A 21,900-nucleotide genomic window follows, 5' to 3' on the forward strand; every position below is an offset into this window, starting at 1 on the left:
CCTATCGCGGAAGTGCTGTTGATGAAAGTTCCGAAACTTTGCTGCATGCCGATCAACACAAGGGAAAGATACCTTAATTCGCATGGCAACGCCGAACAGAGGAAGGGAACTTAGGTTAGAGTCAACATCGTCGCAAAATAGTCAAAGCGTAAGTGTTTTAATCGAGGAATACATAAATAGAATAAAAATAGACAGTGTGTCACTTGTTCCACGCCGAAGTTGTTGGGGGATGGGTCACGCTTTTCAGTCTAGTTGTATCTTGACATTGAGTGACACTGACAGTTCTTAACAAATATACACCATCTCTCCACAGTAGCTGGACGTCATTCTCGTGTGTTGATATACCCATTCTGTAAATTTATCGACGAACACAATTCAATTCTGAGCATGTAAACAAATAAGATGACAATCAACACCCTGAGGCTGATAATGTCGTTACACGATAGATCTACAGGTACACACAATATTCGTTTATTAACTATTTTTGTATGTGTACATACATCTGTTCATATTTCATCTGTATTTGTCAATGACATAGATGTGAATCCAATTAATACATCATAATTGTTGATTAATACCTTTTTTAGTTTATTATTGTGTCTATTCAGATAGTTTATTATTGTGTGCATTCAGATAGTAGCATTACAGAACACTTATCTTATGAAGGAGGACTGGTTAAAGATTTTCATATGATATAACCTTGATCTATCTGGATCTAATACTAGGACCCAAACTGTGAGAGCAATAGATAGAGGTAGAAATAAAATTCTTGATGAATTATTATACTTATGTTATTTGCTTGAAAATAATCAGAGATGAAAAAGATGCACACACATAGTTTTAATTTCTTACACTTAATGCTTTAGATCAGCAAATTAAGTATGAAAATGTTATCATGTTCCCACCAACAATTTTTCAAACTTTCAGTAAAATTGTAAACTCTCATTTATGAAGCCTTACAGTCATGTTTTGTAACTTTTACAATCTTCTATCGATCACTATTCACAGATAAATAACAGGGTAATGAGGGTTCCTTCTGCATAATGCAGTATGGTTATGTTTATACTGACAAGTTACAGCAGGTTTCTTGCATATGGCAAGGTCCATGCTTACCACTAACAAGCTTAGCTAAGTGCAATGATTAGAATCATCTAGTTGTATAAGAAACAAGCTTTCAATTCTTAGGAGACAAACAATTACAGCTAAAAGTAGAGGATCAAAATATTATCAGTGATTATTTCAGTCCCATAGTCACCTCATTATATGTAGGTAAGTGATGTGAAGCCTGAATGTGCCTGAAGGTTGTAATCATAGCTTATAGTAATCCTGTAAGGTGTATTTAATCTAAGTCATTGTTACTGACACATTGTCAGTTATAACTTGTACATGCTTTTATACAGGTACTCCCTCTGAAAATGATATACAGTTCGGAATGCCATTGAAAGACTTGATATTCAGTTTGAAAGTATTTAAATGATTCATTTAAGAGTGAATGGAAATTTCTTTCTTACAGTTCCAACAAATCCCCAATAATGATTAAATTTGGTGGTAAAGTATGCAAGTCTTAATTCACTGAGTCATGAAAACTTTGCAATAAGTAACATGTAATAAGCCAGTGACTGTTTGTACGTGACCTGGTTCCATAATTCAAAGAGAACCTTAAAAGTAGCAATGTGAATCTACAGGTCTTTTCATACACATGATATTGAAGACACTGAGTCAAATTGTTCATTATGTAATTTCATTGAAAATGAAAAACATTTTTTTTCATTGTTCATTATATGAAGAGTTTCAAACTTCTGACATAATTACATTACATAATAACGCTGTTCCCTGCTTGTAGTTATTATTTTTAACTGAAAACACTGATAGATCATTCATGTTAGGAATATATTTATATAATGTCTTTTTAAATTAGTGGTGATTTGATGTAAATGCATGTATCATGCTTTGAAATTGTACTGTTATAATTGTGTGGATTCTGGGTCATTTGGCCTTGGAAACAATTAGCGTCGATTGATTAACATACAGTGCAGCGTGTGTTATGTGTTGCACCTACAGTATGTGTATTGCTCGTCAGCACCTTCTCATCTTGCTTTTGTACCTGCTTAGTTGCTAATTAACAACTCGTTATGAACCTGTTTACAGTGGCATTTTACAAGAATAGTTTGCCATATACCTTACATCACACCCTGTGCCCTCAGTCACTGTAGGGACATCCCAACCAGGCCAAGTGAGGATGGGTTGTGCAAGGCGGAACCAAACACTTTCAAGTCTTATGTTGCAGCCTTGGCCTTCCTCTTCTTGTTTCCTTATTACAATGTTACATATGGACTCTGCTAACTGGACCAAATACATTGACTAAGGTGGCTGAAGTCACGGACCATCAAGTCACTTGTCAATCACTATCACTTGTCATTACTTCACTGATTTATCTAGGGTTCCAAACTAAATGGCCTGACAAGTAAACTGGGAAAAAACATTTTGTCAAATTTTTTTATATTTTATATTTTGTAAAACTAAGCACTTAAGCCTTTTCAGTCCTCTTTATTGATCCTGATAACGATGAAATGCAAGTAACTTCTAAAAAGCCGTAACACTGGTTTCAGTGCTTGAAACTATAACTACATGAAATGGGAAATTTGTAATTCCTATTTGGGAATTTATACTGACATTGGTTGAAGATTTGAGGCAGAATATCAGCCCCCGAGCAGGTCCAGATAACGCCCTGTAACTACATATTTATCAAAGTGGTACCGGTTTTAACTCATTTTGGTTGTTGTCACCACAGGTTTTATGTCTTTGTATTTGGAGGACATTCTAGAGTACAGATGTACCCAAGTAATTGGAATCAAGACTTGTTTACTTGAGGAAATCATCCTGTAAGAGTTTTTGTCCTGCAAATTTCACATCCAGTGTTATTGATAGTCTTTGAATGACCTTGTCAAACTGCCTTGGAAGCCAGTAAATCAGATATTGTTATGAGGTGAACAGCATGATACCTCAACAACACTTTAACTAGTGAATAGCTCTACCAGATGCAGAGTTTAGAGTTTGGTTTGCCCTGGTACATATAACTTATCAGGTTAGAATTGATCTTCAGCAACCCACGCCTGTCGTGGGAGGCGACTAACAGGATCAGGAGGTCGGACTCGGTGACTCGGTTGATGCATGTCATCGTATCCCAATTGTGTAGATTTGATGTTCATGATGTCAATCACTGGATTGTCTGGTCCAGATTAGATTATTTACAGACCACCGTCACATAGCTAGAATATTGCAAACAAACAAACAAACAAACAGACAGAGAAATTAAATGACTTATGCTAAAATGGATCCAAAGAGCATGCCATGCAAACTTGCTTGTGTAACGTGTATTTCTGCACATCAATTTGTTCATTGTCCAGTGATTATATCCCAAGCATTGCCAAGCTAGGTGAGATAAGTAACCCTATTACACATGTATGACATGCCTAAGCCTGGGACGTGGGGGGGGGGGGGGGGGGGGGGTGTCTGCTTTACTGGTGGCAATGTAACACCATTCATGGACAATGGACAGGGAGATTTCTTCGCTACAGAATGTGTTTATTGAAATATCTGATAGTTGACCCGTCACCATGGGTTGTGTAAGAATTGTTTTAGCCAGACTGTGTGACTGAATCATACCTCAAGATATCTGATCTTCCCAAATAAATGTTCAGATCGCTTGAAAACTCCATGTAGAATCTTTAGATTAATGTAGAACATTTTTTGAGAGTGACAATGAAATGAAGTAGTTGTTTATCTGTCATGAAGTTGTGTCCTGAATTGATCATATTACCAGAGTAGGGATAGGCGCTATAGGCGATTGGCTGTTATTGGACGTATCACGCATCTGTTTGGAAGCAACTGTTATATGGGAATATGAATAAGACCAAAACCATTGTGGTAATTAAGGGTGAGTTGATACACTATGATATGTGGCCTTCTACACGTGATACACATTACACACATACCTGTGTCATCATGCAAAACACATATTCTTTTACTTAATGAAAGAATAACCCTATCTAAATAGAGATAGACATAGGCTTGAAATCAGCTGTGTGTGGTCATTTCGGCTTCCCTTTTCGTATTGGTGAGGTGAAATGGGGTTTAACATTGTGTTCAAGATTTTTGTGCTTACATAGAGACATGGGTGGGTGGGTGGGAAAGTGGCTGTTTGTGTGGACTGCTGCCAATAATATAGTGCTAGCCCACTGAGATGCTGCAGTTTAACATGAATACCCCACCCAGACACAGTATACTGACTCCGAGCCGACCAGTTCTTGTTTATAGCCCCTTATTGCAGAGCACCAGGCAGGGTAACAACAACTACCATCTTTTAATGTCTTTGGCATGACACGGCCGGGGATCGAACCCGGACCTTCCGCTCTCCACCTCTAGACTATGGAGGTGAACAAGAACAAAGAAGATGCGCTTGTCGCCATTTTTTCAGTTGTCTGAAACAACCAATATCTCAGTTCATGGCTTTTGTGTTGTTATGGTGGTGTATTGAGATCTGTACTGGACCCGTAAAGATTCAGGGTAGAATAGGTCTTCATCAACCCATGCTTGCTGTAAAAAGCGACTATGCTTGTCGTGAAAGGCGACTAACGGGATCGGAGGGTCAGACTCGCTGACTTGGTTAATGCATGTCATCATCATCCCAATTGCATGGCTCGATGCTCAGGATATTAATCACTGGATTGCCTGGTCCAGACTCGATTATTTACAGACCGCCATCAATGATATAGCTGGAATGTTGCTGAGAGCAGCGTTAAGCAACAAAGCAACCAACCATAACGTACTGTGGCCCTCCGTGTCGTTTGCACCAGGAGTATTTGCTTCATAGTAATCATGGTAAATCTTTGCTGAACAAAAAGTGTTGTTTCAACTGTGATCATTATTTGTATGTGTTGTCTCTCTGTTTGCAGGTGTATGTTGAAACAACATTCGGAGCAGGTAATGCTGTGTCTCCCATAACGAAGATACGTGTCAGTAAGTACACCTGTTGTCAGTCGGGGCTAGTGAGTAAACAAGCTGGTGGTGTGCATGCTTGTCAGGCAGTGAGCCTAGGTTTGTACCTGTGAAGATGCTGCTGTAAAAGGCGACTATGCTTGTCGTAAGAGGTGACTAACAGGATCACATAGTCAGGCTCACTGACTTGGTTGATGCATGTCATCGTATCCCAATTGTGTGGATAGATGCTCATGATATCAATCACTGGATTGCTGAGTGTGGCCTTAAACAACAAACGAAAAAACAACAACAACGAGCCTGTTCGACTTCCTGAATGTGTACTATATAAAAAACAGTCATTTCTGGGTAATCACACTAAAACTATTTCTTTAATAGGAAAAATACCCTATTCAGTTACTCGTCGTTGTGGCAGTTTGCTTACATACATGCATCTAAATTCCGCTTTCAGTCTATTTCTATTTGTACAGAATGGTTGTAGCTACTGTGAGACCATGTTACAGTAATGTGGTTGTGCTTCGATCGCTTTCTACAAGTAGGTAGAGGTCACTATCCTTGGTCAGTGCCAAGAATTGTCTTGGCCAAACTTGGCCTTCCACACAATGTTCAGTAGATTTACTCCTTTCATTTTCGCTAAGCTGAGCTCAGCTTGTCTGACCACAAATTTTTCCTAGATTCTTTGGACTAGTGACTGGTGTCAACAAGCTTGACATGTGAATCATGATGAAAAGGAAAACTCATCCTTGTCCTCATGAGCATGATTAGCTTGTATTTGTGTTTTCTTGGATACCCTCTAGACATTATATCTAATAGCGCCCCTCCCTTGAGATTGTTGGACATAATAGCTCCCCTCCCTTGAGATTGTTGGACATAATAGCTAATAGCGCCCCTCCCTTGAGATTGTTGGACATAATAGCTCCTCTCCCTTGAGATTGTTGGACATAATAGCTAATAGCGCCCCTCCCTTGAGATTGTTGGACATAATAGCTAATAGCGCCCCTCCCTTGAGATTGTTGGACATAATAGCTAATAGCGCCCCTCCCTTGAGATTGTTGGACATAATAGCTAATAGCGCCCCTCCCTTGAGATTGTTGGACATAATAGCTAATAGCGCCCCTCCCTTGAGATTGTTGGACATAATAGCTAATAGCACCCCTCCCTTGAGATTGTTGGAGATAATAGCTAATAGCGCCCCTCTCCTTGAGATTGTTGGACATAATAGCTAATAGCGCCCCTCCCTTGAGATTGTTGGAGATAATAGCGCCCCTCCCTTGAGATTGTTGGACATAATAGCTCCCCTCTCTTGAGATTGTTGGACATAATAGCGCCCCTCTCTTGAGATTGTTGGACATAATAGCGCCCCTCCCTTGAGATTGTTGGACAACAGATCCCCTCCCTTGAGATTGTTGGACATAATAGCTCACCTCCCTTGAGATTGTTGGACAACAGATCCCCTCCCTTGAGATTGTTGGACATAATAGCGCCCCTCTCTTGAGATTGTTGGACATAATAGCGCCCCTCCCTTGAGATTGTTGGACATAATAGCGCCCCTCTCTTGAGATTGTTGGACAAAATAGCTCCCCTCCCTTGAGATTGTTGGACATAATAGCTCCCCTCCCTTGAGATTGTTGGACATAATAGCACCCCTCTCTTGAGATTGTTGGACATAATTGCGCCCTTCCCTTTGAGATTGTTGGACATAATAGCGCCCCTCCCTTGAGATTGTTGGACATAATAGCGCCCCTCTCTTGAGATTGTTGGACAACGGATCCCCTCCCTTGAGATTGTTGGACATAATAGCTCCCCTCTCTTGAGATTGTTGGACATAATAGCGCCCCTCTCTTGAGATTGTTGGACAAAATAGCGCCCCTCTCTTGCGATTGTTGGACAAAATAGCGCCCCTCTCTTGAGATTGTTGGACAAAATAGCGCCCCTCCCTTGAGATTGTTGGACAAAATAGCGCCCCTCCCTTTGAGATTGTTGGACATAATAGCGCCCCTCTCTTGAGATTGTTGGACATAATAGCGCCCCTCTCTTGAGATTGTTGGACAAAATAGCTCCCTTCTCTTGAGATTGTTGGACATAATAGCGCCCCTCTCTTGAGATTGTTGGACATAATAGCGCCCCTCTCTTGAGATTGTTGGACAAAATAGCGCCCCTCTCTTGCGATTGTTGGACAAAATAGCGCCCCTCTCTTGAGATTGTTGGACAAAATAGCGAGAGGGGCGCTATTATGTCCCTTGAGATTGTTGGACATAATAGCGCCCCTCTCTTGAGATTGTTGGACAACGGATCCCCTCCCTTGAGATTGTTGGACATAATAGCTCCCCTCTCTTGAGATTGTTGGACATAATAGCGCCCCTCTCTTGAGATTGTTGGACAAAATAGCGCCCCTCTCTTGCGATTGTTGGACAAAATAGCGCCCCTCTCTTGAGATTGTTGGACAAAATAGCGCCCCTCCCTTGAGATTGTTGGACAAAATAGCGCCCCTCCCTTTGAGATTGTTGGACATAATAGCGCCCCTCTCTTGAGATTGTTGGACATAATAGCGCCCCTCTCTTGAGATTGTTGGACAAAATAGCTCCCTTCTCTTGAGATTGTTGGACATAATAGCGCCCCTCTCTTGAGATTGTTGGACATAATAGCGCCCCTCTCTTGAGATTGTTGGACAAAATAGCGCCCCTCTCTTGCGATTGTTGGACAAAATAGCGCCCCTCTCTTGAGATTGTTGGACAAAATAGCGAGAGGGGCGCTATTATGTCCCTTGAGATTGTTGGACATAATAGCGCCCCTCTCTTGAGATTGTTGGACATAATAGCGCCCCTCCCTTGAGATTGTTGGACATAATAGCGCCCCTCCCTTGAGATTATTGGACATAATAGCTCCCCTCCCTTGAGATTGTTGGACAACAGATCCCCTCCCTTGAGATTGTTGGACATAATAGCGCCCCTCCCTTGAGATTGTTGGACAACAGATCCCCTCCCTTGAGATTGTTGGACATAATAGCGCCCCTCCCTTGAGATTGTTGGACATAATAGCTCCCCTCCCTTGAGATTGTTGGACATAATAGCTCCCCTCCCTTGAGATTGTTGGACATAATAGCGCCCCTCCCTTGAGATTGTTGGACATAATAGCTTCCCTCCCTTGAGATTGTTGGACATAATAGCTCCCCTCTCTTGAGATTGTTGGACATAATATCGCCCCTCTCTTGAGATTGTTGGACATAATAGCTCCCCTCTCTTGAGATTGTTGGACATAATAGTGCCCCTCCCTTGAGATTATTGGACATAATAGCGCCCCTCTCTCGAGATTGTTGGACATAATAGCTCCCCTCCCTTGAGATTGTTGGACATAATAGCTCCCCTCTCTTGAGATTGTTGGACAACAGATTCTCTCTCTTGAGATTGTTGGACAGAATAGCGAAATGTTATTGTCTTGTACTACAAATAGACAAGGGTAGACCCTGATTGTAACAGACTAGCTGACTTTGTTGAATAAATATACTTATATGAATATCGCCAATGTTTTGTTCAACAACAAAGATTTATAAGGTACTTTATTTGCTGGTCCACAGGGACTGGCAGTCACATGAATTACCGGTCCAAAGCTAATTATACTGGGAAAAAAACCTGGTAATTACTGGTAAACAGGAACACTGCTTGTTCACTAGACGCCAACCATGACTTTATTATTTTGAGACTGTAACAATATTGCTGGAATATTGCTGACTGTGGTGTAAAACAACTTTTCTGTGGTTGTTTCTTAAACCTTTTGTCAGTAAGCTAATGCTTGTGCCAGTAATTGTTGTCATTGATAGGTGATTTCGTTTGTCCAGATGATGATCATGACAGCGCCTTCGGGTCCGTGGACTACTCCACACCAACCACCTTCTCCCACGCCGACAGCATCGAGTCCAGTGGGGTAAGTGAGGTCATGGGCCTGTTGGGATGTAGGTCAAGGGGCTGTAAGGATGTAGGTCATGGGGCTGTAAGGATGCAGGTCATGGGGCTGTAAGGATGTAGGTCATGGGGCTGTTAGGATGTAGGTCATGGGGCTGTAAGGATGCAGGTCACGGGGCTGTTAGGATGTAGGTCACGGGGCTGTAAGGATGTAGGTCTTGGGGCTGTAAGGATGCAGGTCATGGGGCTGTAAGGATGTAGGTCATGGGGCTGTAAGGATGCAGGTCATGGGGCTGTAAGGATGTAGGTCATAGGGCTGTTAGGATGCAGGTCATGGGGCTGTAAGGATGCAGGTCATGGGGCTGTAAGGATGTAGGTCTTGGGGCTGTAAGGATGCAGGTCATGGGGCTGTAAGGATGCAGGTCATGGGGCTGTAAGGATGTAGGTCATGGGGCTGTAAGGATGTAGGTCATTGGGCTGTAAGGATGTATAATGTGTGGAGGACACGTAGAAGTGGCTGACAAATATGCTGTTTATCTCATTTCGTGAGGTTGTTAGAATGAATGTTTTCACCTTCCAAATATCAATTATAACTATGCCACTTGACAAACATGGATAAATTATATTTATTATAATTCAAGATGATATGACATGAGTTTGCTTCTGAATTAAGAACTTTAACAGAAACTGTTTTTGGTACTGCATCAGGTAATTATATGATAATCACCTCATTACACAAGCATTAAAATTGAATACAACTTTAATCAACATAGAACAAGTAATCCTCTATGTAGTGGAGATATCAAGAGAATCTGTCCATTCTGGAAGTAGAATGAACAGATTTGAAGGATTTCTGAAACTGTTATAGTTATATATGTTATAGTTGGTATATATTACTCTACAGGTGTGTATAATGGCCTGTAGTTGCCGCAGGTTTACTTGTTTCAAATTGCATGTTTAGAATGGCCACAGAATTCATAGCTCAGAATCAACTGCAACAGCGTGACTTAATCATAATGGTTGAATAAGTCCATAATAACTTCATTGCTGGAGTATCAATGCCGCCCGACTCACGACTGCTCGACTCACGACTGCCCGCCCCAAACAAATTACTTTTATTTACCCAAGTAAAATGTTTATGGCACTGTAACATCAGCATTCATGTGATGAAGGAGCAAGAAGAAGCTCTGAAACATTGTGACAAAGAATAAAAGAAGTTGCTGTCTATAAAAAAATGGCATGTTTTCATGTTATTTCAACTTCTAAATGCCTAACAAAGACTTCTCTACTTCTCCTTTACTTAGTTCAAATTATGAATTCTTAGAACACAATTCAATATTAAAAACATTTTCCTGGTAATTCTTGTTCTATTCAATACCGATTACTTACCAGTAATCGCTTTGATTCCTAAGACAATATTTTACTATGTATTTTTCTATAAACAATGTCAAAAATCGCTCATGACCTAAAACCTACCAGTATACATTCCATTTTCCAAGTCTACATTTATCATTGGGATAATGCATGGGAATCTTTTATCTAATGCTGGGAGCAGTCGTTTGTGTAACCTTTTAGTGGTTTGTAAATAGATTGAATGCATGTTGAAAGCTGTCAGACTCATATTTCTTTCCATTTGGGTTGAGTTTGTTTGAACTGAATGTTTTTCCACGGAAACTTCAAAAAGAAAAGTGTGCATCCTGACAACACCTTGACAACCACATATGTCGGGAACTGTAATGTGCCTTTTATCCAAAGGATTAGTTGTATAAAATGCATCCTCTAATGTGGAAAAAGTTTGCCAAAAGAACAGTCAGAGTTAGGGTAGGTAACTCTAAATATAGATGATAATGTGGGGTGATATACAAGGGCAGATAACTTGAAGGCATTTGGAAGTTGGCGTACTCAGTAAGGGTAAGATGTATGGATGAATTGTTATAAAGAAGTTGTTCATCCATTTATCTTATCCCTATTCATAGAGCCCTTATTGGCAAATATTGTTGTCTGGATCTGTCTTGCAGTTTTGTTCTTATATATAGAAAGTATTATATATTTGCTCTCAGGTTTGAACTGCTAGTCCTGTAAACTTTCTGAGTTGACTACTTTGATTAGTGGATAAGTTCCTTCAGAGTAGAACAGAATCAAGAAAGATTTCAAGACAGCCGGATGGTTAAAGGCATATGCCATGTGATTACCTAGATGGTAAAAGGCATATGCCATGTGATTACCCTGATGGTAAAAGGCATATGCCATGTGATTACCCTGATGGTAAAGGCATATGCCATGTGATTACCCTGATGGTAAAAGGCATATGCCATGTGATTACCCTGATGGTAAAAGGCATATGCCATATCATTACCCTGATGGTAAAAGGCATATGCCATGTGATTACCCCGATGGTAAAAGGCATATGCCATGTGATTACCCTGATGGTAAAAGGCATATGCCATGTGATTACCCTGATGGTAAAAGGCATATGCCATGTGATTACCCTGATTGTAAAAGGCATATGCCATGTGATTACCCTGATGGTAAAAGGCATATACCATGTGATTACCCTGATGGTAAAAGGCATATGCCATGTGATTACCCTGATGGTAAAAGGCATATGCCATGTGATTACCCTGATGGTAAAAGGTACACTTCGTATGATTTCCCCTTTTATAAGATACATGTGTATGCCATATACTGATGTTATCAGATATATTCCATAGGTATACGCTGATGTTTTGAGATATGGGATTAAAAAAAGATAAATAATGTGGATGAAAACTTCTTTATTATAATTAGGAGTGACATTTGGGTGTAGGTTCTAACACCGTTATCAAGCAAGTGATTCCTGATAATGCTTTTCAAAGAGAATTATGCCTTATGATTACCTTGATGTTAAAAGGTATACAGTAAACTATGTTTATAATGAACACGCTTATACAGAACTGACGAATATAACAAACTGTTTTTAGTCCTGGCCATTCCGGTGTTGTAAGATATAGCTGCATGATAACGTGTCTGGCTGAATAGATGAAGTGAAAGGTAAAGCTCTGTTCAGCATAGAGTCACAGACATGGAAGAATTGTCAGTGACACAGTTTATGTACAGTGTGGGTATTCTACTGTGGGAGGCAGATTGTGGGATGATAAGGAAGTTATGTGTGGTGTCATTGTCTCAGTGGATGTATTCCGGGTTACCATGTGGTAGGTAGGCTGTACTTGACTAAACGGACGTGGAGGTGCAAGTGTAGGAACCCAGACTGAGTATACCTGTGCGGGTAGGTGATCTCTAGTGTGTAAGTAATTGTTAGTCTCACGTCGCTGCAGTTTCAATAAGCTTCTTATTTCACTTGTTTATTTTACAAATTTCTCTACATTTTAGGTTTCATGCAGATTTGAATGTGACTAGCCTATGGTTGACCCTTCTTTGAATTATTTCCTTGATAAATCCGGATATGTACTGATGACAATGAATCGGATATGTTATTTTGGGTATCTGATTCAGACTTGATTATCGACAGAAAGCCGTTGTTTAGTGGGGATATTGCTGAGTGTGACATTACACAACAAACAAACAAATGAAAAAATGGTTTCAATATACTTTGAGATTATCAAAACACCAAGATGGTGGATTTGCTGTATAGACTGTTGATTTCCCAGATAGATTTTCTCACACCAAACACGAAATAGCAGTGAAGTAACTCACCGTTTACACAAAGTATTTCAGAAAGTTGGAAGTTGATATACCAGTGTGATGTGTGTTCCATCCACAGCTTCCAGGACTTCAGGTCCCCAGTCCAGGCCATAAAAGGTCAGGTTCGAATGTCTCAAACCGATCACTGATGTACGAAGAGGAGGAGGAGGTGGGTGGTTTTTATTAATTTTTGAAGATAAAAAAGTGTTTTTGAACCAATCATTTGCCTTGATATACATCTTGATACTGAAAGTGTAGTTTGCAATCTGCTCATTTCCTGGTTTCAGTACTGAAGTGGAAACTTCATAGTGAGGAAATATTTTAGGATCTCAACTGACTGAGAGTCTAACATAGCTAAATTTGCCTATTTCATATTTCACTGTTGCTATATTTCTGGATGATGCGGGTATGTATGCTGTAATGGTAATTTATTGTTTACGACTGTTGTGACAAGATCTGATGTATTTGATCATTGCAAGGTGTTTGGGAAGGAAGTGTTGTAAGTGTGTAATTTGAAAGAATCTTATGAGCTGTACACTTATCTGTTGATCTCCATTTGCAGATTTTTGTAATGGGATCCAGTGTTGATTTAGTCAACAAATGTTGTGTCTCACTGGGATAGAAATGATCACTGACCCATGAACCGAGTCGGTCAAGTGCTAAAAGTATCACATGGGCTTGGATAATTTCAGGTTTACTAGTAAATGTTTTATGTTCATATCAGTGTCCAGCAAATTTGATGAATGTTAAATTATACTGAGCACCAGTAGAATTGCAAGCTTTGTAGAACCTGCTATCCTTGCATGCTATTAGTGTTTTGGGGGTGGACTTGTAAGGGTAATTTCTATCCCTGTATTATTCCTCTTGGGTGGAATGTGAATCCATGACACTTGTTATGGATAGCAAGTTCTTTGTATTGCATTGTTTGATTGTGTGCTTGTATAGGGTGATGTTTCCAGATATGGTTTATGAACCCTGACTTTGTTTATTTTCAGGAGATACTGGTCTTTGTTGACCCACCAAACAAGAAGTTATTTTGTCGTCTCTGTAACCGGGCATTCAAGGATCCTGTGATAGCGTCATGTGGGGTATGTTTTGACATGTTGTGTCAGTGTCTTGTGCCTTGTATGTTATCCCTGTTGTGTCCGTGTCTTGTGCCTTGTACGTTATCCCTGGTGTGTCAGTGTCTTGTGCCTTGTATGTTATCCCTGTTGTGTCCGTGTCTTGTGCCTTGTATGTTATCCCTGTTGTGTCCGTGTCTTGTGCCCTGTATGTTATCCCTGTTGTGTCCATGTCTTGTGCCCTGTATGTTATCCCTGTTGTGTCAGTGTCTTGTGCCTTGTGTGTTATCCCTGTTGTGTCCGTGTCTTGTGCCTTGTATGTTATCCCTGTTGTGTCAGTGTCTTGTGCCTTGTATGTTATCCCTGTTGTGTCCATGTCTTGTGCCTTGTATGTTATCCCTGTTGTGTCAGTGTCTTGTGCCCTGTATGTTATCCCTGTTGTGTCCATGTCTTGTGCCCTGTATGTTATCCCTGTTGTGTCAGTGTCTTGTGCCTTGTACGTTATCCCTGTTGTGTCAGTGTCTTGTGTCTTGTATGTTATCCCTGTTGTGTCAGTGTCTTGTGCCCTGTATGTTATCCCTGTTGTGTCCGTGTCTTGTGCCCTGTATGTTATCCCTGTTGTGTCCATGTCTTGTATGTTATCCCTGTTGTGTCAGTGTCTTGTATGTTATCCCTGTTGTGTCCGTGTCTTGTGCCCTGTATGTTATCCCTGTTGTGTCCGTGTCTTGTGCCCTGTATGTTATCCCTGTTGTGTCCATGTCTTGTATGTTATCCCTGTTGTGTCAGTGCCCTGTATGTTATCCCTGTTGTGTCCGTGTCTTGTGCCCTGTATGTTATCCCTGTTGTGTCCATGTCTTGTATGTTATCCCTGTTGTGTCCATGTCTTGTGCCCTGTATGTTATCCCTGTTGTGTCAGTGTCTTGTGCCTTGTACGTTATCCCTGTTGTGTCAGTGTCTTGTGCCTTGTATGTTATCCCTGTTGTGTCAGTGTCTTGTGCCTTGTATGTTATCCCTGTTGTGTCCGTGTCTTGTGCCCTGTATGTTATCCCTGTTGTGTCAGTGTCTTGTGCCTTGTATGTTATCCCTGTTGTGTCAGTGTCTTGTGCCCTGTATGTTATCCCTGTTGTGTCAGTGTCTTGTGCCTTGTATGTTATCCCTGTTGTGTCAGTGTCTTGTGCCCTGTATGTTATCCCTGTTGTGTCCGTGTCTTGTGCCCTGTATGTTATCCCTGTTGTGTCCGTGTCTTGTGCCCTGTATGTTATCCCTGTTGTGTCCATGTCTTGTGCCCTGTATGTTATCCCTGTTGTGTCCATGTCTTGTGCCTTGTATGTTATCCCTGTTGTGTCAGTGTCTTGTGCCTTGTATGTTATCCCTGTTGTGTCCGTGTCTTGTGCCTTGTATGTTATCCCTGGTGTGTCAGTGTCTTGTGCCCTGTATGTTATCCCTGTTGTGTCAGTGTCTTGTGCCTTGTATGTTATCCCTGTTGTGTCCGTGTCTTGTGCCCTGTATGTTATCCATGTTGTGTCAGTGTCTTGTGCCTTGTATGTTATCCATGTTGTGTCAGTGTCTTGTGCCTTGTACGTTATCCCTGTTGTGTCCATGTCTTGTGCCTTGTACGTTATCCCTGTTGTGTCAGTGTCTTGTGCCCTGTATGTTATCCATGTTGAGTCAGTGTCTTGTGCCTTGTATGTTATCCCTGTTGTGTCAGTGTCTTGTGCCCTGTATGTTATCCATGTTGTGTCAGTGTCTTGTGCCTTCCATGTTGTGTCAGTGTCTTGTGCCTTGTACGTTATCCCTGTTGTGTCAGTGTCTTGTGCCTTGTACGTTATCCCTGTTGTGTCAGTGTCTTGTGCCTTGTACGTTATCCCTGTTGTGTCAGTGTCTTGTGCCTTGTACGTTATCCCTGTTGTGTCCATGTCTTGTGCCCTGTATGTTATCCCTGTTGTGTCCGTGTCTTGTGCCTTGTACGTTATCCCTGTTGTGTCAGTGTCTTGTGTCTTGTATGTTATCCCTGTTGTGTCAGTGTCTTGTGCCTTGTATGTTATCCCTGTTGTGTCAGTGTCTTGTGCCTTGTATGTTATCCCTGTTGTGTCAGTGTCTTGTGCCTTGTATGTTATCCCTGTTGTGTCAGTGTCTTGTGCCCTGTATGTTATCCCTGTTGTGTCAGTGTCTTGTGCCTTGTATGTTATCCCTGTTGTGTCCGTGTCTTGTGCCCTGTATGTTATCCATGTTGTGTCAGTGTCTTGTGTCTTGTATGTTATCCCTGTTGTGTCCATGTCTTGTGCCTTGTATGTTATCCCTGTTGTGTCAGTGTCTTGTGCCCTGTATGTTATCCCTGTTGTGTCAGTGTCTTGTGCCCTGTATGTTATCCCTGTTGTGTCAGTGTCTTGTGCCTTGTACGTTATCCCTGTTGTGTCCATGTCTTGTGCCTTGTATGTTATCCCTGTTGTGTCCGTGTCTTGTGCCCTGTATGTTATCCCTGTTGTGTCAGTGTCTTTAGCCTTGTATGTTATCCCTGTTGTGTCCATGTCTTGTGCCCTGTATGTTATCCCTGTTGTGTCAGTGTCTTGTGCCCTGTATGTTATCCCTGTTGTGTCCATGTCTTGTGCCCTGTATGTTATCCCTGTTGTGTCCATGTCTTGTGCCTTGTATGTTATCCCTGTTGTGTCCATGTCTTGTGCCCTGTATGTTATCCCTGTTGTGTCAGTGTCTTGTGCCTTGTACGTTATCCCTGTTGTGTCCATGTCTTGTGCCTTGTATGTTATCCCTGTTGTGTCAGTGTCTTGTGCCTTGTACGTTATCCCTGTTGTGTCAGTGTCTTGTGCCTTGTATGTTATCCCTGTTGTGTCCGTGTCTTGTGTCTTGTACGTTATCCCTGTTGTGTCCATGTCTTGTGCCCTGTATGTTATCCCTGTTGTGTCCATGTCTTGTGCCCTGTATGTTATCCCTGTTGTGTCCATGTCTTGTGCCTTGTATGTTATCCCTGTTGTGTCCGTGTCTTGTGCCCTGTATGTTATCCCTGTTGTGTCAGTGTCTTGTGTCTTGTATGTTATCCCTGTTGTGTCCATGTCTTGTGTCTTGTATGTTATCCCTGTTGTGTCAGTGTCTTGTGTCTTGTATGTTATCCCTGTTGTGTCAGTGTCTTGTGTCTTGTATGTTATCCCTGTTGTGTCAGTGTCTTGTGCCCTGTATGTTATCCCTGTTGTGTCAGTGTCTTGTGTCTTGTATGTTATCCCTGTTGTGTCAGTGTCTTGTGCCCTGTATGTTATCCCTGTTGTGTCCGTGTCTTGTGCCTTGTATGTTATCCCTGTTGTGTCCGTGTCTTGTGCCTTGTATGTTATCCCTGTTGTGTCAGTGTCTTGTGCCTTGTATGTTATCCCTGTTGTGTCCATGTCTTGTGCCTTGTATGTTATCCCTGTTGTGTCAGTGTCTTGTGCCTTGTATGTTATCCCTGTTGTGTCCATGTCTTGTGCCTTGTATGTTATCCCTGTTGTGTCCGTGTCTTGTGCCTTGTATGTTATCCCTGTTGTGTCCATGTCTTGTATGTTATCCCTGTTGTGTCAGTGTCTTGTGCCTTGTATGTTATCCCTGTTGTGTCAGTGTCTTGTGCCTTGTATGTTATCCCTGTTGTGTCAGTGTCTTGTGCCTTGTATGTTATCCCTGTTGTGTCAGTGTCTTGTGCCTTGTATGTTATCCCTGTTGTGTCCATGTCTTGTGCCTTGTATGTTATCCCTGTTGTGTCCGTGTCTTGTGCCTTGTATGTTATCCCTGTTGTGTCCGTGTGTTGTATGTTATCCCTGTTGTGTCCATGTCTTGTGCCCTGTATGTTATCCCTGTTGTGTCCATGTCTTGTGCCCTGTATGTTATCCCTGTTGTGTCAGTGTCTTGTGCCCTGTATGTTATCCCTGTTGTGTCAGTGTCTTGTGCCTTGTACGTTATCCCTGTTGTGTCAGTGTCTTGTGCCTTGTATGTTATCCCTGTTGTGTCCGTGTCTTGTGCCTTGTATGTTATCCCTGTTGTGTCCGTGTCTTGTGCCTTGTATGTTATCCCTGTTGTGTCCATGTCTTGTATGTTATCCCTGTTGTGTCAGTGTCTTGTGCCTTGTATGTTATCCCTGTTGTGTCAGTGTCTTGTGCCTTGTATGTTATCCCTGTTGTGTCAGTGTCTTGTGCCTTGTATGTTATCCCTGTTGTGTCAGTGTCTTGTGCCTTGTATGTTATCCCTGTTGTGTCCATGTCTTGTGCCTTGTATGTTATCCCTGTTGTGTCCGTGTCTTGTGCCTTGTATGTTATCCCTGTTGTGTCCGTGTGTTGTATGTTATCCCTGTTGTGTCCATGTCTTGTGCCCTGTATGTTATCCCTGTTGTGTCCATGTCTTGTGCCCTGTATGTTATCCCTGTTGTGTCAATGTCTTGTGCCCTGTATGTTATCCCTGTTGTGTCCATGTCTTGTATGTTATCCCTGTTGTGTCCATGTCTTGTGCCCTGTATGTTATCCCTGTTGTGTCCATGTCTTGTGCCTTGTATGTTATCCCTGTTGTGTCCGTGTCTTGTGCCCTGTATGTTATCCCTGTTGTGTCAGTGTCTTGTGCCTTGTATGTTATCCCTGTTGTGTCAGTGTCTTGTGCCTTGTATGTTATCCCTGTTGTGTCAGTGTCTTGTGCCTTGTATGTTATCCCTGTTGTGTCAGTGTCTTGTGCCTTGTATGTTATCCCTGTTGTGTCAGTGTCTTGTGCCCTGTATGTTATCCATGTTGTGTCAGTGTCTTGTGCCCTGTATGTTATCCCTGTTGTGTCAGTGTCTTGTGCCTTGTATGTTATCCCTGTTGTGTCCATGTCTTGTGCCCTGTATGTTATCCCTGTTGTGTCAGTGTCTTGTGCCTTGTATGTTATCCCTGTTGTGTCAGTGTCTTGTGTCTTGTATGTTATCCCTGTTGTGTCCATGTCTTGTGTCTTGTATGTTATCCCTGTTGTGTCAGTGTCTTGTGCCCTGTATGTTATCCCTGTTGTGTCCATGTCTTGTGCCTTGTACGTTATCCCTGTTGTGTCCATGTCTTGTGCCTTGTATGTTATCCCTGTTGTGTCCATGTCTTGTGCCTTGTATGTTATCCCTGTTGTGTCCGTGTCTTGTGCCTTGTACGTTATCCCTGTTGTGTCAGTGTCTTGTGCCTTGTACGTTATCCCTGTTGTGTCCATGTCTTGTGCCTTGTACGTTATCCCTGTTGTGTCCATGTCTTGTGTCTTGTATGTTATCCCTGTTGTGTCAGTGTCTTGTGCCTTGTACGTTATCCCTGTTGTGTCAGTGTCTTGTGCCTTGTACGTTATCCCTGTTGTGTCCATGTCTTGTGCCTTGTACGTTATCCCTGTTGTGTCCATGTCTTGTGTCTTGTATGTTATCCCTGTTGTGTCAGTGTCTTGTGCCCTGTATGTTATCCCTGTTGTGTCCATGTCTTGTGCCTTGTATGTTATCCCTGTTGTGTCAGTGTCTTGTGCCTTGTATGTTATCCCTGTTGTGTCAGTGTCTTGTGCCTTGTACGTTATCCCTGTTGTGTCCATGTCTTGTGCCTTGTATGTTATCCCTGTTGTGTCCATGTCTTGTGCCTTGTACGTTATCCCTGTTGTGTCAGTGTCTTGTGCCTTGTACGTTATCCCTGTTGTGTCAGTGTCTTGTGCCTTGTATGTTATCCTTGTTGTGTCCATGTCTTGTGCCTTGTATGTTATCCCTGTTGTGTCCATGTCTTGTGCCTTGTATGTTATCCCTGTTGTGTCAGTGTCTTGTGCCTTGTACGTTATCCCTGTTGTGTCAGTGTCTTGTGCCTTGTATGTTATCCCTGTTGTGTCCATGTCTTGTGCCTTGTATGTTATCCCTGTTGTGTCCGTGTCTTGTGCCTTGTACGTTATCCCTGTTGTGTCAGTGTCTTGTGTCTTGTATGTTATCCCTGTTGTGTCCATGTCTTGTGCCTTGTACGTTATCCCTGTTGTGTCCATGTCTTGTGCCTTGTATGTTATCCCTGTTGTGTCCATGTCTTGTGCCTTGTATGTTATCCCTGTTGTGTCAGTGTCTTGTGCCTTGTATGTTATCCCTGTTGTGTCCATGTCTTGTGCCTTGTATGTTATCCCTGTTGTGTCCATGTCTTGTGCCTTGTATGTTATCCCTGTTGTGTCCATGTCTTGTGCCTTGTATGTTATCCCTGTTGTGTCCGTGTCTTGTGCCTTGTATGTTATCCCTGTTGTGTCCGTGTCTTGTATGTTATCCCTGTTGTGTCCATGTCTTGTGCCCTGTATGTTATCCCTGTTGTGTCAGTGTCTTGTGCCTTGTATGTTATCCCTGTTGTGTCAGTGTCTTGTGCCTTGTACGTTATCCCTGTTGTGTCAGTGTCTTGTGCCTTGTATGTTATCCCTGTTGTGTCCATGTCTTGTGTCTTGTATGTTATCCCTGTTGTGTCCATGTCTTGTGCCTTGTATGTTATCCCTGTTGTGTCCATGTCTTGTGTCTTGTATGTTATCCCTGTTGTGTCCATGTCTTGTGCCTTGTATGTTATCCCTGTTGTGTCCGTGTCTTGTGCCTTGTATGTTATCCCTGTTGTGTCCGTGTCTTGTATGTTATCCCTGTTGTGTCCATGTCTTGTGCCCTGTATGTTATCCCTGTTGTGTCAGTGTCTTGTGCCTTGTATGTTATCCCTGTTGTGTCAGTGTCTTGTGCCTTGTACGTTATCCCTGTTGTGTCCGTGTCTTGTGCCCTGTATGTTATCCCTGTTGTGTCAGTGTCTTGTGCCTTGTATGTTATCCCTGTTGTGTCAGTGTCTTGTGCCTTGTATGTTATCCCTGTTGTGTCAGTGTCTTGTGCCTTGTACGTTATCCCTGTTGTGTCCATGTCTTGTGCCTTGTATGTTATCCCTGTTGTGTCCGTGTCTTGTGCCTTGTATGTTATCCCTGTTGTGTCCATGTCTTGTATGTTATCCCTGTTGTGTCAGTGTCTTGTGCCTTGTATGTTATCCCTGTTGTGTCAGTGTCTTGTGCCTTGTATGTTATCCCTGTTGTGTCCATGTCTTGTGCCTTGTATGTTATCCCTGTTGTGTCCGTGTCTTGTGCCTTGTATGTTATCCCTGTTGTGTCCATGTCTTGTATGTTATCCCTGTTGTGTCAGTGTCTTGTGCCTTGAACGTTATCCCTGTTGGGAAAGAGGAAGTACTGTACACTCAAACAGTGACACATACATCCTCTAGTCCGTTAGTCCAAGACAACTTAAAATCCAGGGGGACTAGTTTCTACCAATATCTATCTATTGTACATTAAGGGCCGGGGGGTAGCCTTGTGGTTTTAACGTTCACTCATCTCGCCAAAGGCCTGGGTTCGATTCCCAACCTGGTTGCAATGTGTGAAACCCATTTCCGATGTCCTTCGCCGTGATATTGAGAATATTGCTAAAAGTGGCGTAAAACCATACTCACTCACATACTCATTCACTACATAAACAAACCGCTAGTCTGAAATGAACTGCGGATTCAGTGGATTTGACCACAGTTTCTACCCTTGTCAGTTTATGTGTTTGAAATTAATGGTGATCCATGCAGACTTGGATTATATTTGAATCTTGGGACTCACTAAATCTGTAATAACGAGGGACCCGACTTTCATGTTTAATGTCAAACACTGTACACCTCACTGCTTGCTGAATGTGGTAGTGAGCAGGTGGTCTATGTAGCTGGGTAGCCCAGTGGTTAAAGCGTTTTGCTGAAGACATGGGTTCTATTCCCCACATGAGCACACTATGTGAAGCCCATTCATGGTGTCTCTTTGCTGTGATGTGACTGCAGTACTGAGTATACACACCGAGTATACACACTTACAACATGAGAACCTTAAGTATGAAGTTTATATGAATAGTTTATCATTGCCAAGTAGTATGAATGTTGTAATATTTTATATCATTCTTAAGAGATGTTTCTTTTTGCAGCACACATATTGTCGGAAATGTATCGACGGAAGTGCAGATGGTTGGTATATTAATTTATCTTCTTCATGAATCTTGTGTTATACTTCTGGTACATGCAATAATATGTTAACAGTTCCAAAGTTTTAAAATAATAAAAAGGTCAGAACCTGCCAGATAATTAAGCAGATCCATGTACATAGTAACATGTTAAAGTTCTGTCTGAATTTATCACCCATCATTGCTGCTTCTGGAACATCTCAAGTATATCATATCATGTAAATCTCCTGCATACCCCTGGGTGCCGTTGTACAAAGTGATTTTTAGCACT

At 41.9% G+C, this 21,900-nt stretch overlaps 1 protein-coding gene across 1 annotated transcript in view; it reads left to right on the forward strand.

Moving 5' to 3' along the window:
• Positions 1-19: 19 nt before the first annotated feature.
• LOC139468575 (E3 ubiquitin-protein ligase TRAF7-like) overlaps positions 20-21,900 on the forward strand; it is a 174,922-nt gene continuing 153,041 nt past the window's right edge. The window contains exons 1-6 of the mRNA XM_071250637.1: positions 20-148; positions 4,956-5,019; positions 8,834-8,919; positions 12,658-12,747; positions 13,574-13,666; positions 21,594-21,633. Of these exons, the coding sequence (XP_071106738.1) occupies positions 83-148; positions 4,956-5,019; positions 8,834-8,919; positions 12,658-12,747; positions 13,574-13,666; positions 21,594-21,633 (439 nt within the window). The 5' untranslated portion in view covers positions 20-82. The remainder of the gene's footprint in view (positions 149-4,955; positions 5,020-8,833; positions 8,920-12,657; positions 12,748-13,573; positions 13,667-21,593; positions 21,634-21,900) is intronic.

This window comes from Haliotis cracherodii, unplaced genomic scaffold (genome assembly GCF_022045235.1).
Source record: "Haliotis cracherodii isolate W230 unplaced genomic scaffold, xgHalCrac1.p SCAF_2, whole genome shotgun sequence".
NCBI lineage: Eukaryota > Metazoa > Mollusca > Gastropoda > Lepetellida > Haliotidae > Haliotis > Haliotis cracherodii.